At 54.5% G+C, this 13,544-nt stretch overlaps 6 protein-coding genes across 6 annotated transcripts; 4 read left to right on the top strand and 2 right to left on the bottom strand.

Annotated features, from left to right (window-relative positions):
* Positions 1–74: 74 nt before the first annotated feature.
* BO80DRAFT_365970 (WD40 repeat domain-containing protein) lies at positions 75–2,390 on the top strand (the record flags this gene model as incomplete). Its single annotated transcript, XM_025716222.1, has 6 exons — positions 75–294; positions 370–468; positions 536–882; positions 935–1,303; positions 1,353–2,124; positions 2,167–2,390. 6 exons carry the CDS (start codon positions 75–77, stop codon positions 2,388–2,390), a joined length of 2,031 nt encoding a protein of 676 aa, XP_025570880.1.
* An 869-nt stretch (positions 2,391–3,259) lies between these two features.
* Positions 3,260–5,168, top strand: BO80DRAFT_416510 (uncharacterized protein). Its single transcript, XM_025718188.1, has 3 exons — positions 3,260–4,129; positions 4,178–4,785; positions 4,834–5,168. Exons 1-3 carry the CDS (start codon positions 3,657–3,659, stop codon positions 4,950–4,952), a joined length of 1,200 nt encoding a protein of 399 aa, XP_025570879.1. The 5' UTR covers positions 3,260–3,656; the 3' UTR covers positions 4,953–5,168.
* A 359-nt stretch (positions 5,169–5,527) lies between these two features.
* BO80DRAFT_428973 (sorting nexin-3) lies at positions 5,528–6,550 on the top strand. Its single transcript, XM_025720365.1, has 3 exons — positions 5,528–5,628; positions 5,698–6,019; positions 6,097–6,550. Exons 1-3 carry the CDS (start codon positions 5,551–5,553, stop codon positions 6,123–6,125), a joined length of 429 nt encoding a protein of 142 aa, XP_025570878.1. The 5' UTR covers positions 5,528–5,550; the 3' UTR covers positions 6,126–6,550.
* Positions 6,531–8,557, bottom strand: BO80DRAFT_468476 (telomere repeat binding factor family protein; the record flags this gene model as incomplete). Its single annotated transcript, XM_025722937.1, has 3 exons — positions 6,531–7,430; positions 7,478–7,507; positions 7,566–8,557. The coding sequence occupies 3 exons, from the start codon at positions 8,555–8,557 to the stop codon at positions 6,686–6,688; spliced, it is 1,767 nt and encodes a 588-aa protein (XP_025570877.1). The 3' UTR covers positions 6,531–6,685.
* A 1,484-nt stretch (positions 8,558–10,041) lies between these two features.
* On the top strand, positions 10,042–11,753 carry BO80DRAFT_505337 (SANT/Myb-like DNA-binding domain-containing protein; the record flags this gene model as incomplete). Its single annotated transcript, XM_025724480.1, has 2 exons — positions 10,042–10,441; positions 10,588–11,753. 2 exons carry the CDS (start codon positions 10,042–10,044, stop codon positions 11,475–11,477), a joined length of 1,290 nt encoding a protein of 429 aa, XP_025570876.1. The 3' UTR covers positions 11,478–11,753.
* A 167-nt stretch (positions 11,754–11,920) lies between these two features.
* On the bottom strand, positions 11,921–12,619 carry BO80DRAFT_366113 (uncharacterized protein; the record flags this gene model as incomplete). Its single annotated transcript, XM_025716229.1, has 1 exon — positions 11,921–12,619. A coding segment is annotated over one exon (699 nt), but the record flags the coding sequence as incomplete, so codon positions are not given.
* Between the last annotated feature and the right edge of the window lie 925 nt (positions 12,620–13,544).

Below are 13,544 nucleotides of genomic sequence, written 5' to 3'. Positions count from 1 at the left end.
AAGTCGGGGGCTGTCTGATATGAACCCCGTAGCGGATTCACCGACTGCTCGTACCCCTCACGTTTCGGCCGATCATGAGTACGTCTGGCTCGCCCCCCGCCGGCGGCGACCAACCGGGGTCTCCGTCCCGAGATTCTGGGACTGTATGGCATCCCGCGAGGGAGTGGCTCGAGCAGGATGAGGAGGAGGATGATATGGACTACGATCCGGAATCGATAGTCTCAGACGACGAGGAAGATTTGGATGCTGAGCTGTACGAAGACGAGGATGCTGATGCTGACGATCATCGCTTCGGTACATCCCTGTCACCCTTCCCTATCACTCATGCATATGGCTGATACTTTTCCCCGCCACTTCTGCTCTTCGAAGACCCCGAATTGCATCTAGGTAATATACATATCGAATTTGCCATGGACGAGTCGGATCAGGACCCGAATGCAGAGCCCCAGGAGGGAAGACATAATAGAGGTAGCTTCCCCGCACCGACATTTCCTTAGATGCATGTTTTGGGGGCTTGAATACTTATGGTGGTCAGTTTCTGCAGCGCGGTTGCTTAATTTGTTGGCCTCGAATGGGCTACGCCATATTCTTAATTATAATGGGCTCCACGACGCTTCCATCCCCGATGAGGAGGATGAGGAAGATTACGACTTTGGTTTCTTCGGATACCGGCGACGAGCACGACGATCGGGAGGTCATCAGTTTCCCAAGGTTCCGAGTGATGAGGGAGCGATGTTGATGGATTCTGGCGATTTTGGATCGAGCCCTCACTACGTGGACAGATTGAAGAAGCGCAAACGGTCCCTTGCAACGAAGATGATGTGGCGAGAACTGGGGGTGGATGCGTCGGTGAGGCAAAGGGACGTACAGTCTATAACTCAGGTGGGATTTTAGATGATGATATGACAGGATGTATGCTGACACTGGAGAGTAGGGGCTCATTCCTGGTTCCGCTGCGGATAAGATCATTCATTTCGACTCGCGGTGCTACTCGGGACAGTTTTCGGACGACGGGAATTTCTTCTTCTGCTGCGCTCAGGACTTCAAGGTTCGGATGTACGACACATCCAATCCGTTCGAGTGGAAATACTACAAGACCGTGGAGTACCCGTTTGGGCAATGGACCATCACCGATGCCACCCTGAGCCCGGACAACAAGTTCCTGGCGTACAGTTCGATCCGAAACCTAGTTTGCCTTGCCCCCACGGACCCGGCAGATACCTCAGACCCGGCTATTCTAGACCTGTCGTCGGTTCCAGGTAGAAGAGGCGGGCGCGGACTTTATGGCAATTCGCATTTCGGGGTATGATGACAGGCCAATATCGTCTGTCTTGCCTGCTAACTGATCACAGATCTGGTCTATTCGATTCTCGGGCGACGGCCGGGAGATTGTGGCTGGCACCTCCGATCAATCGGTCATCGTCTATGATCTAGAAACGCGCCAGTCCGTCCTGCGGCTTCCGAATCACGAGGACGATGTGAATGCGGTCTGCTTTGGGGACAAGTCGTCGCCCCATATCCTCTATTCGGGCTCTGATGATACCACGCTGCGAGTGTGGGATAGGCGCTCGATGGGTGACGGGCGCGAGGCCGGAGTATTCATTGGGCATACAGAAGGGTTAACGTATGTGGACAGCAAAGGTGACGGGCGATATGTACTGTCCAATGGCAAAGATCAATCGATGAAGCTGTGGGATCTGAGGAAGATGATGACGACGGCGAAGTTCGACACCGTCGACGTTAACCGGTACACGACCGGCTTTGACTATCGATTCGAACCGTACCCCGATGATTACTACGAAGCGCATCCCCACGACTGTTCTGTGGTGACATTCCGGGGCCACCGCGTCCTCAAGACTCTGATCCGGTGCCACTTCTCGCCACCGGGAAGCACAAACTCGAGATATGTGTATTCGGGCAGTGAAGATGGCAAGGTATACGTCTATAATCTGGATGCCACTCTCGCCGGAACGATCGATGTCGGGGCCGCGACGACCAACACGCGCCCGCGCGATCCCGACATCTTCACCGCTGCGTATGAGATCCGTAGCAGCCGGAACGATGTGATGTGGAAAACGTGTGTTCGGGATGCCAGTTGGCATCCGAACAGTCCTGTCCTAGCCGGTAAGTACCCCGGGTGATTTGGTGACCTGACTGACTTTTCAGCGACGTCTTGGAATGGCTGGGGATTGTCCACTGGGACATGCACCTTGCATACTTGGAACGACGGAGTGGATAGCGATGAAGGCGATCCGCCGGTGGCGGGCAACTATGACAGCCGATTGAAGTCGGTGGGTGAATTCAACCGGTTCAAGGAGTCGATGCAGAGGCGAAGTCGACCTGTCCAACGGTCTCCACTGGATGATGAGCTGTACTCTGAGATATGGTGATCGTTGGAAGTATGGATCAGGTTTCTTTTTCCGGTCGGGCTGGCTGAACGAACACGAGGGTTAAACCCTGATTGTTGGCAAGCATAGGGAAAGCATTTGACGGCATTTTGAATGGCATATTGGCAATGGCAGTACTCCATTAGAATGTAATGCGCTAGCTCAAGATGTTTATCGATAACACGACCACATATAGGCATCTAGGCCTGCCTATCGTCCTATGAATAGCACGCCTCGCCGTAGCCCTGGGTTGGAACACTCCATCCCTCGTAGACAGTATTTCAAGATAAATCTCTCAGACCATCAGGAACTATGATAATAGAAGTTTCAATGGCATCGTAGCCAGCTGGACTGGGGATTGACGCGTCCAGTCGATTCTGGGGTCCGGAGCAGAAGTTGCGCCGGTCCGAGCCAGGCTCCACCCGCGCCTTCGAGATGGCCGTGGCAGCAGCTGGCCTTCCTTCTCTTCTATCGCGCTCCACCGGCTCAGCTTCTTCCTCGTCGGACACGTCTTTCAGCGATCATCTCACCACTTTCCATCCATCCATCCATCCCGCCATCTCCCTTTTCCAGTCCCCTCACCTCAATCCTCCCTTTCACTTCCCTTCTCGCCACTCCAGCGCTGCCACCGAACTCAGGAGACAAGTAGGCGGAGAGAGCCGTGTACACAGGACCTGGATTACTTCTGTCTTCAGGAGACTTTGGACTAACTGCGCTCCCGACTCTGTTTGCTGGATTTTTTTCTCCCTTTCCTGTACTCTCACCTGGAGGGTTTCTCGGACCTGTGTCTAGCCACGCTCTGCCTGCCCGGCAGCAGCAGAACCCGCGGCGCCGCATCTTGTGTGGAATTACTTTTCATCCCCTTCTTTTCGTTTGACACTCCCTGTACTTGCAAATCCTGAAACAAGGACCCTCACCCTGCGCCTGCATCTCCGTTTCAGAGCTATCAGATTGACGAACTGGTCAAGTGTTTGTTCTTTTTGAGGCTGTGTTCGCTTCGGATTGTACGTATCATCAAGCCTTTTATTCTGTCGTCGCACTGCGATCTGCCCCTGTGCTTTAAGTCGAAAATACCCGGGGGATGTTCCGGCCGTTGGAAACCGCCGTGAAGGCATGATGAATGATTCCCTCCTTGCTAATTGACGGCCGGTGTCTACAGACATGTACTTCTCTTGATCTCATCGATCCTGAAACTAAAGAGGACCCAAGGAGGACTGTATATCACAAGCAAGCAATCAAGTTGCCTTGACCGATTCATATCTAAGCACGATGGCCACTGAAGATGATAACTTCGATATTGACATCTATGGCGATGGGGGTGGCTACAACGCCAATGAACAAGACTACAAGCCCGAGGACGAGATGAAGCATGATGACACAGAGCTGATCCTAGATGCGCCGGAGCAGTCGAATGGCAACCCCAGCCAAGGTACCGATGGCTCCTCTGATGGGACGATGAAGCCGGACAGCGAGACCGCTTCGCATAGTGAACCTGTAACCCAAGGGGGGGCCGCCGCCACCCAGTCGACGCTCAAGGAGACGCCTGCTCCTCAAGGTGTGAAGCGCAAGGAGCATGATGATCGCCCGACGGATCCGGATGCAACTCCCGCCCTTCTCATATCGGACCTGTATTGGTGGACCACGGACGATGATATCCGCGGCTGGGTCAGCCAGGCTGATTGCGAGTCGGAGCTGAAGGACGTAACGTTCAGCGAGCACAAGGTGAACGGTAAAAGTAAAGGGTAAGTTCCGACAGGCTTCCTGTCCGATACGGGACTGACTCTGTGCAGACAAGCATTCCTTGAATTCACTACTCTGCAGGCTGCTACTGCGACCAAGCACAAGATCGACTCGTTCAGCGCGGGAGGACAGACGCGCAAGCACATGGTTACGTACACCAGCCCCCAACCGAACCCTTTCCGCACACTGCCCAAAGATGCCCCCATGCGCAAGGATAACCAGGCGCGGACCATGGGTGGTGGCGGCTTCAATTCGCCTAACCAGAATATGAACTTTGGCATGAATAACATGGGAGGAGGCTTCCGGGGTGGTCGCGGCGGGTTCAACAACCGGGGCGGCATGTCCGGTGGCATGGGTAACTTTGGCGGCAACCGCAACTTCCAGAGCCCGATGGGTGGTTTCCAAGGGCCGATGGTTGGCGGAGGGTTCCAGGGCAATCCGATGGGCATGCAGAACTATGGCTTCAACAACCGCGGCGGCATGATGGGCGGGATGCGCGGCGGACCCGGTGGCATGCGCGGTCGTGGCGGTGGCATGACGGGCCCCAACATGATGGGCATGCCGGGGATGAACCCGATGGGAGGGATGGGAATGAATGCGATGCCAGGAGGGATGAACCCGATGATGGGCGGGATGGGCGGAAACATGGGGATGCAAGGTAAGTGCCGTCCGATGTGTATAAGTTGAATCATGCTGATGCGATCAGGACAAGGCGGCTTCCAGGGGCCTAACCCCAGCTTCAATCAGGGCTTCTTCCCTCCCAACCAGGTGGGCGGCGATGGGTCGTGGAACCCTCACGGGGCGAAGCGCAGTCGTCAAGAATAGTTTCTCATCTCCAGCTGTCTTCGGTCTGTACACCTGATTAAATTATTGCTTGCTGAGTTCGGATCGGGGAAATTGGCATTATTGCAGTTTGAAGCTCGGGTGTATTAGACCAATCCAAGGTTATGTTCACTTATACCCTGTAGCTGTTGTTTGGTACTGTGGAGTTGAGGAGTTAGTGATCTGTGAAATATAGATTGTTGCTATGATATTCGACTGTACTATATATATAGTGGAGTAGCATCGAGTACGGAGTAGATATAACAAAGATATACGGAATGGAGCAACAATGCGCCGACTCCGATCGGCGGAATGCCCACTGGCCGAGTCATCTTATCTCGCCGTCGTCATCTGCCTCGTCTTGTCCTCCGCAACACCACTGCACCTCGTGTCAGCTCAATCGTGAGACTGCTTCGTGTGATTTGCTTACTTTCAGTCCGCGACTCGGCTGATTTCCGGATTATACCCGCGCGCAGCTTCCCCGCGTCCCCACCACCGCTGCCAGACACGAGACATACACCACCACCACCACCACCAAAACCAGCACCAACACCAACACCAACACCAACACAGAAGCACACGCGCCCGCCATAAGCCCAAAATGCAAGCCGTTCCTGAATCCCGCCAACAAACCTTCGAGGAGATCTACGGCCCACCCGAGAACTTTCTCGAAATAGAAGTACCTCCCCCCAATCCCCTCCCCAATCTCCCCCAATCTCCCCCCCAACCAAACAACTAACTACAACAGGTCCGCAACCCCCAAACCCACGGCACATCCCGAAACATGTACACATCCTACGAAATCGTCTGCCGAACGAACATCCCCGCCTTCAAACTCAAACACAGCGTCGTGCGGCGCCGTTACTCCGACTTCGAATACTTCCGGGACATCCTGGAGCGGGAGTCCACGCGCGTCACGATTCCCCCCTTGCCCGGGAAAGTCTTTACGAATCGGTTCAGTGATGATGTGATTGAGCATCGCAGGGAGGGGTTGCAGCGGTTTTTGCAGATTGTGGCGGGACATCCGTTGTTGCAGACGGGGAGTAAGGTTTTGGCGAGTTTTATACAGGGTATGTTTTTTCCTACTTTATTCGGATTTTGGTTTGGGGAAAATGGGGCTGGGGGAACTCGTGCTAATGGGTTATAGATCCGAATTGGGATCGGAATGCGTGGTAGAAGGAAGGTTGTATGAGGTAGCTTAGGTGGCTGAGGGGGGAATCAGTGTGATGTGTGAGAGAGGGGATGGTATTGTAGTGTCCATCGATCAGTGCGTCCTTGCTTCAGACAGATGGATACGATATTGAACATCCGAGGGAGATCGACGATGGTCAGTCCGCATAGGTAAGGAGTCTATTCTTTCCGACTTTTTCTTCTATTCAATTCTTCCATCGGCTCATTCCAGTTCTGTCGGTTCGGGCGGATTTCTTGTTGTATCTAGCGTTATATCATTTGGTCTGCAATATGTCTTATTTTATTGTTCTATTCTATGATGTTGTGTGAAAGTGAAAGTGCAATACTGTCTATCATATGATATGGGCATTATCAGGTCTGTCTACTAGCAGCATCTAAGCCAGTGGATTACCGAGATTGTTTATTGTTTGCTCATTCTCATATCATCTAACCAGTAGTGATATCTCAACATGCTCGCTAGCAATCATGTCAGTCCAACAATGTAGCACGCCAAGCAAATATGCCGTAATGCATTGCTAAATGCACAGCAGTCTACTAGGTTAAGCTCACGCAAGCTCATCCCACATCATCGGCGCCAACGTATTATCCGCCCACGACGCTTCTCCCGAATTCTCGTCCAGCGGAAACGGAAACACCCCCGGCCCGGCACTGCTCGAGCTCTCGTGAAACCCCTGCGGCGGTGCCGGAGGTGCCAGCGCTGGATCAATGGGTCCATGTGCGCTGACCTCGGGTTTGGCCCGGACAGGCGGGTTCGGTCCATTGCCCGGAATCCGCTGCTCAGGAATCTTGTCTTTCCCGTGCAGGGTCCGTCCACTCACGGACCCTCCATCCCGATAGGCGTGCGGGAATTTCGTCCGGAATCGGTCGCGCAGGTCCGTCGCCCGCCGGTGGCTCAGGTTCAAGCGTTTGTCTTGCTGGATCAGGGTCCATTGGAAGCCGTGCACGGCGTATCCTTTGAGCAAGGCTTCGTCTTCCACCACGGTGAACGGCCGTCGGGAGCGTCGCCGTGATTTCATGGTAAAGTGTGGCTCGGGGATGCCTAGCGACGCCAGGGTCGATTTGGATCTACTAGACAGAGTCGGCGTGGTGGAGCTGCTCTTGGCCTTGCCTTTCGGGTCTGCTTCCTTCGAGCTGGCCTCGAGAGGCACGGCGCTGGCATGCTCCGCGGGACGCGGGTGTGGCAGGTGGATTTTCCCCGCTTGTCCGTCGGACCCTTCGGTTTCCGCGCGCGAGAGGGCGTTGGCGAGCGTGTCATGCAGTTGCTTGGTGGCTTCATTGGGATCCGCCGCCCTGAGCAGATTAGATGCGCACAGCCTACGAGAACCCGTCGAACTCACCGGTACGCCCACGGGCAACAGACGCGGAACCTAGATAGACTTAGTTGGTATCCAGTCTGTCCGCCACGTCCACCCGGCTCGACCATACCTATCTTTCAAGTTGGATGCGCTGCGCTTGTTAAACTTCAATTCCGGCTGGGCCAGAATCGCCGTCCAGTTGCCAATCCCGCACTTGACCACCCCGCGCAGCAGGGCCGTCGTCTCGTCCTCGGTCCACTTGCGGAGGTTCTTGCGAGACCGGCCACGCGTCTTGGGCGACAGCGGCTCGGTATTGTCCTCGGTAGATGGATCTCGGGGATCCGTCTCCGTATCGGTCTTGTCGGATCTCGTCGGTTCTTCGGGGGTGACCTCCTCCAGTAGCCCGCTGGAGATCTCCTCGTCCGCCGCGCGATCGACCGGGGAGTCCAGGATCTCCTCAATCCGGCCCTCTCGTCGTTCCGCGACCTGGCTACCTGCAACCGCATTAGCAGTGAGTAAGGCTGGCTCCACGACCGCACTGGCCCGGGACGGCTTGGTCAGGAGCTGTGTGATCGACCCGGGTTCGATCGGGGGGAGCAGGGCCGCATTCGGGGGCGGCTCATTGAGACCATTCAGAATCGCAAACGGCCCAAAGGGCGGCGGCCGCTGCTCCTTCTGCGCCTGCGGAATGGGCAACTGCAGGTGGTCACCGAAGTTCTCCGACTGGACGTCCAACCGCCGGCGTTTGCGGAAGTGGACACTGTCGTCGTCGAACGGGTAGGAGAATCGCTCCAGCGCACGAAGATTGACAAAGGCGGGCAAGATGGGCCGGGGCGGCGGCGGCTCGACGCTCAGGAGCGAGTCCACCGAGGGGTCCGTCTTCTTGGGCCGGGAGGTCACCTCGGGGGCTCCGGGAACCGAGTCATTGCGGGCGGACAGGATGGCGTTGTTGGTGGTACTGGGGGACTTCCGGACGCGGCTGGCATTGGGCTCGAGGGGGGAAGGGATGCTCCGGAGACGGGCCACAGGCTGGCGGAGGGGAGCAATGCGGAGAGATTGAAGCTGAGGGAGTTCGCGAATCAACGACTCGTCAAAGGGGCGGGTGAAGGCGTTGGGGTCCATCGTTGGGGCACCCATTCGGGGATGACCCTGAAGAAGTGGATCACTGAGGGATGAAGAACACCATGTAGCAGGAAGCCACGAGGCGAGGGGCCATTTTCACGTCGATACAGTGGATGATGTGGTGCTGATGAAGCTGTGATGCGAGAGCGGAAGATTGGCGGAGTTGAGCTGAGTCAGCATGCGATTCATCCTAGTTAACCTAACTAACTAGTTAACGTAATCCACAAGCGAGCGGGCCACCTCTGGTTTAGCCTGTCCGTATCTGGTTTGGCGTCACCCACTAGCCTGATCGGGCTCTGCCGTCTTCCACCGCCCGTCCAGCGACGTCCGCGATCTATATAAAGCCGTCGTGCGTCGCTCCACGATGACTCTCTTGTTTTCAATACTCTTCCCCTCTCCTTTTCCATTTCCTCCGGTGCCGCCCCCTGGTCAGCTGATGTGGCCCCCTGCAGGCTGAAAACTCTACGTCCCGGGCACAGCCTGCTTCTCCACCCGCGAAATTGGGTAGGAACAGTCTAGCGTTGCACAGCGTCGTTGCACCTCAACACGGACTGCCCATTATTCTCTGCCTTATGTGAGTCGACGCACTCGTAGTTGCTCACGATACGCTATCGAGTGACTCTCATTCAAGCAGACCTATTTTCCGACTTTGCTTGTTGCGAGATTGTTAGAGGGGATGCCAGCGGCCTAGACTACATACGGTGTGAAACGTTCCCGCTGCGCTCGAGCCGGTATCCTTCACCACCTTCATCACACGAGATGGCTTGCGGATGCCAATGTGGGACCGTCGCCTTTGCCCCTGCCCGCGGTTCGCCGATGCCTTGCTGCGCCCCAGGACGGTCATTTTCCCAACGCAGCCAACCGTCGACTGAACATACACAAGCTGCGCTCGCACTAGATCCGCTCCAATCTACCAGCCAACCGCAAAAATGCCTCAAGGAGCTCTTGGACTGGCCTAAAGTCTTCCGAATCAGCTGTGAAAATGGATGGCTTGCCTAATCCGCGAATAGTAGGCCGCCGCTGGCACTGGGGGCTTCTTTTCCAACTTCAATCTCTGTCCAATTCTATATCATCAGCTGAGCTTTTCTGAAGGCTGTGACGTTTCATAGGCAGGCAAGGAGGACCCTCCTATAGTGGGCACTCCGGAATTCATACCCCTCTCTCACCGAGACGGGTCTGGCTCCTTGCTCAACGGACTTCGACCTCCCCACCCGACGCAAGCGAAAGTCAGAATCAACAAAGGCAATGGCAGGGATATCATAGCCTACGATCTTGGGCAGTCTGAAAGCCGCTATGATGATTTATCTTCACCCAGTAATACCTCTGGCGTGGTGGAGCCTTGGTATTATAAAGTCTGGTTGTCCTCCTTTCCTTTCATTCTTTGCTTTGAGTATGGCCTAGAACGGACAGAAACAGACCTCTCATCCAAGGCTATATTATTTGTTTGAAAATACCTCTGCCGTGACTTACCGCTCTTCTGGAAAATGAAGGTGAATCTTGATCAAATCGAGTTCTACCATGGCCCAAGCGGCCAGCTGCCTTCTCCTGGTGGCAAACAGCTACCTCCTCCTCAATTTGCACGGTCCTCCCAGCCTTCTTTTGCCACTGGGTTCGCCTTCCGGCCAGGGCTGTTTGAAGCCCCCCTAGAACGGGGACGGCCATCGGCCGTTACTTCCCAAGTATGGAACGCATTTGATATCGAGATCAACAAAACCTACGGCGACGTCGGGCACCAAACGGCAGAAGATTCTGAGCCCACGGCGACAACAGCCGCGCCGGTTACTCTTGATATTCCGTTAGATCTGGGGAGTTACTCCTTGGCTTTGTCAGAGTCAGCACCAATTAAAGCCTCCACTCCCGAGACACGGCAAAACGACCTCCCGGGTAAGTTTGTGCAACACTCGATAATACTCTGGCATCAAGCTCTTTTCGTCAAACATTTTTTTCAGAGGCTGTATCTGATACGAAGGAAGCGGAGACTTCTCGACTCTCGTGTGTACCCTGTGTGACCACACCTGCACCCGAACAAGCAAGCAATGCCCCTGGCAATCTATTCGCCTATGGCATCTCCCAGCAAGAATCAGCCAAGCCGGAGGTGTCTGCCACTGGCACCTGCGGCTCAGACTGTGTCGACGCTGGGTACTGCGGAAAGGATACAGAGTCACGCTGGGCATCTGATCTCGGTGGAAATCCATGCGCTCATGCTCCAGAGCGGGCTAAGGACGTTGCCGGCACTGCCGAAGCCACGTCACCCGCATCTGGCCCGTCCGCTCAGTCGAACGAGTATTCTAGTCCAAAATCTTCTGGGGCTCCAACGGCGCCAACTTCCGATAGCCTGGTGCGCTACCCATCAATAGCTGTGGTTGTACCGCCACCGTCGTGGAAGCAAGGAGCCATCAGGACAAGCACAAGGGTCGCTGCGGCAGCCTGCAACAAGCGACTTCGCTCAGGCCGAGACGTCGGCAACCAACAAGATCGGGATGTGCCTTTCCCCAACACAGAGCGGCCGAGTCAGAAGAGGCAGAAACGAAGGCCTGCAAATAAGCTTCATCATAGCCCCCAAGGCCCTTCAATTCCTGCTTCGTGTCATTGTTCTGGTGATATCCGCGGGCTCCGCGGGAGTGCCTTCCTCACCGTTGAGTCTAGTTCTGGCCTGAAACCAGCATACTACTTTACCTTCGTGCCTGACACAAGCCCGATACTGTCTCGACCGAATATGGCGGATACTCCAGGGAAACAAAAACCGTACTCATCGGACGAAAATGCGCTGTTGGTGCGGCTGAAGGAAAGGGAGGGACTGAGTTGGTCAGAGATTGCTAAACAATTTCCTGAGCGAAATATGTCATCGCTCCAAGTTCACTATTCAACCAAACTACGCCGCAAGGCAAGTACTCGACCCAAAAAGGTAGTCCTAATGTGATCCTCACCTCAAAGGTCGTCGAAAATCAATTATTCGAGGGGCACCTCAAGGAAGGGGAATACCAAGGGACCACCAGTTGATAACAGGCGAGCCAGGAGGGCCAGGAGGGCATTGCTGGATCGGTCCATCAAACGAGGAGGAGAAGCGTCTTGGGCGTTGTTAGAGAAAGAAGGATAGTCAGCGCGCTGCTCCGGCATTGTATTCCAAGAAGAGGATGGAGCAGGCCGTTGAATAAGAAGAGCACTGTGATAAAGAGATATTATTTATTTGCCCGCGTGAACGGACCACAATGAGTGCATAAGCTTTGCTCTGATAAAGGTGTGACGACTGTTCGACCAGCGTTAGTGGCAGCTGGGTGATGTCGAATACCGATTGTTCGGATCCTTCTTAAGTCCGTCAGCCGCGGCGAGGCTGTCGCCCCAGTAGCAGACCCTGTGGACAAATCATACCCGAGGCAAGAGTATGATCTTGGGAATAGGGTTGTCGGCCACTCGCAGGTGTAGAGCGCTCGAGGTCAAAAACGACAGGGGTCGGAGCCTGCTTCTAGATTGGAAAGGATTAAATCTGGGAAGCGTGAACGGAGATTTTGGGTCTTCCCAGCACCAGTCAGAGTTCAGCTGGCATGGCCGGACATTGCATTGCATAAGCTCATACACAGAGTTCCACGCAGAGGGTCGCCTAGTTCTCTCTTCCTCTTCAGCAATATATGCATCACGCTCGGCAAGCATTATATTTGTAGCCGATACACAGCCCCTTTTGTCGCCTTTCTTGGTCGGGCCAGACCCGTTATCATCCTGCCTATAGCTAAAGGCAATACTAACAGTGTTTTTTTTCGCAATGCGAAGCAGGTTGCCCCATTTACATAGTTGTCTTTCCACGGCCATCCAATCAATGGTGGTGGCGTTGTGGAACCGTTCTAGCGCACACTGCTTTCGATCATCCACGTAACCTGATTGTTGTTCAGATCGCACCCTTTGGTTGGCCTTCCTTTTCGTTTGCACCATATTGTCAAGCTCCGCTTTCAGATACTTGTCCCAATAACCGCTAAGAGCTACGACCAGGTCTTTCTCAGTCACATTGCCCACCGGTTTATTATTAAGCAGCAGTTTCCATTTGACTGTGTAGCAAACATATCGCGGTGGCTACTGACCATATTCGCCTCCTCTCACCCATTCAGCCAATGGAGGAATCCGAGTCGATCCTGCGGCGGTTGTGGCAAGGCATGATGCGGGGATGGGCTAGGAGAGTATTTGGTGGAACGGCCGAAGTTAAGGGGCGTACCGAGAATCATCGTCCCATGATTCTGCAGGCTGTGAGGCATCATAGATAAAGACGCTATCCGTCATCGCCGAGAGACGCAGGCACTACAACCTAAAATCCTTTGGATGGAGACGTCAGCATTGAACCTATTGACGCCTGACAAGGCGGCTAGCAACACGAAGCTAAGCATTATCAGAAGCAGGAAGGAGATTATACAGCAGAAAAGGATACCGCGGATTGCCACTGAATCTGTCGGATTGGAAAAGCCTCAGGTACAAGTACGCAGCAGCGGCTTGTGGGATGCAGGAGAAGTCGAGATGTTGACAGTTCTCCAGTTCAGAAGCAAAGAGTAGTGTTTGGTGTGTTTGCATCGAATTTCGAGAAAAGGGAAGGGGCGAACCAGTCAAAAACATAAGGGCATCGGGCCGTTATTTTTCCTTTCGGAGAACGGATGATGCCCACTTGCAGTTCGAGGATCGAATCTCTTCGGCTTTTACTCCCCAAGCAACATTGCAAGTTGACTCCACAATGTGAACGTCCCACCGTGCTTTGCAACCGCCAGCAGGTGGTAGAATGGTCGGGAGCCATGTGTGTGGAACTAACTAGCATGTCTTGTGCAGCACGCCAAGGCAACTGAGGCACCTCTGCTACGTCAATCCTCAGCAGGACAGGAGTGAGTGGAAACCTCTATTCCTAGTGGCCCTTTGTGACCATTTGCAGGCGCCCTCTCAGCCATCCACAGAAGCATATTATTATAGAACTCTACGGTCCAATAGAATGTCGAAGCGCCGCCCCCAAAAAGTCGCA

The sequence above is a fragment of the Aspergillus ibericus genome (genome assembly GCF_003184845.1).
Source record: "Aspergillus ibericus CBS 121593 unplaced genomic scaffold BO80scaffold_55, whole genome shotgun sequence".
Taxonomy (NCBI): domain Eukaryota; kingdom Fungi; phylum Ascomycota; class Eurotiomycetes; order Eurotiales; family Aspergillaceae; genus Aspergillus; species Aspergillus ibericus.
Note: the sequence above shows the minus strand (reverse complement) of the source record. Positions and strands in the feature narration are given on the sequence as shown.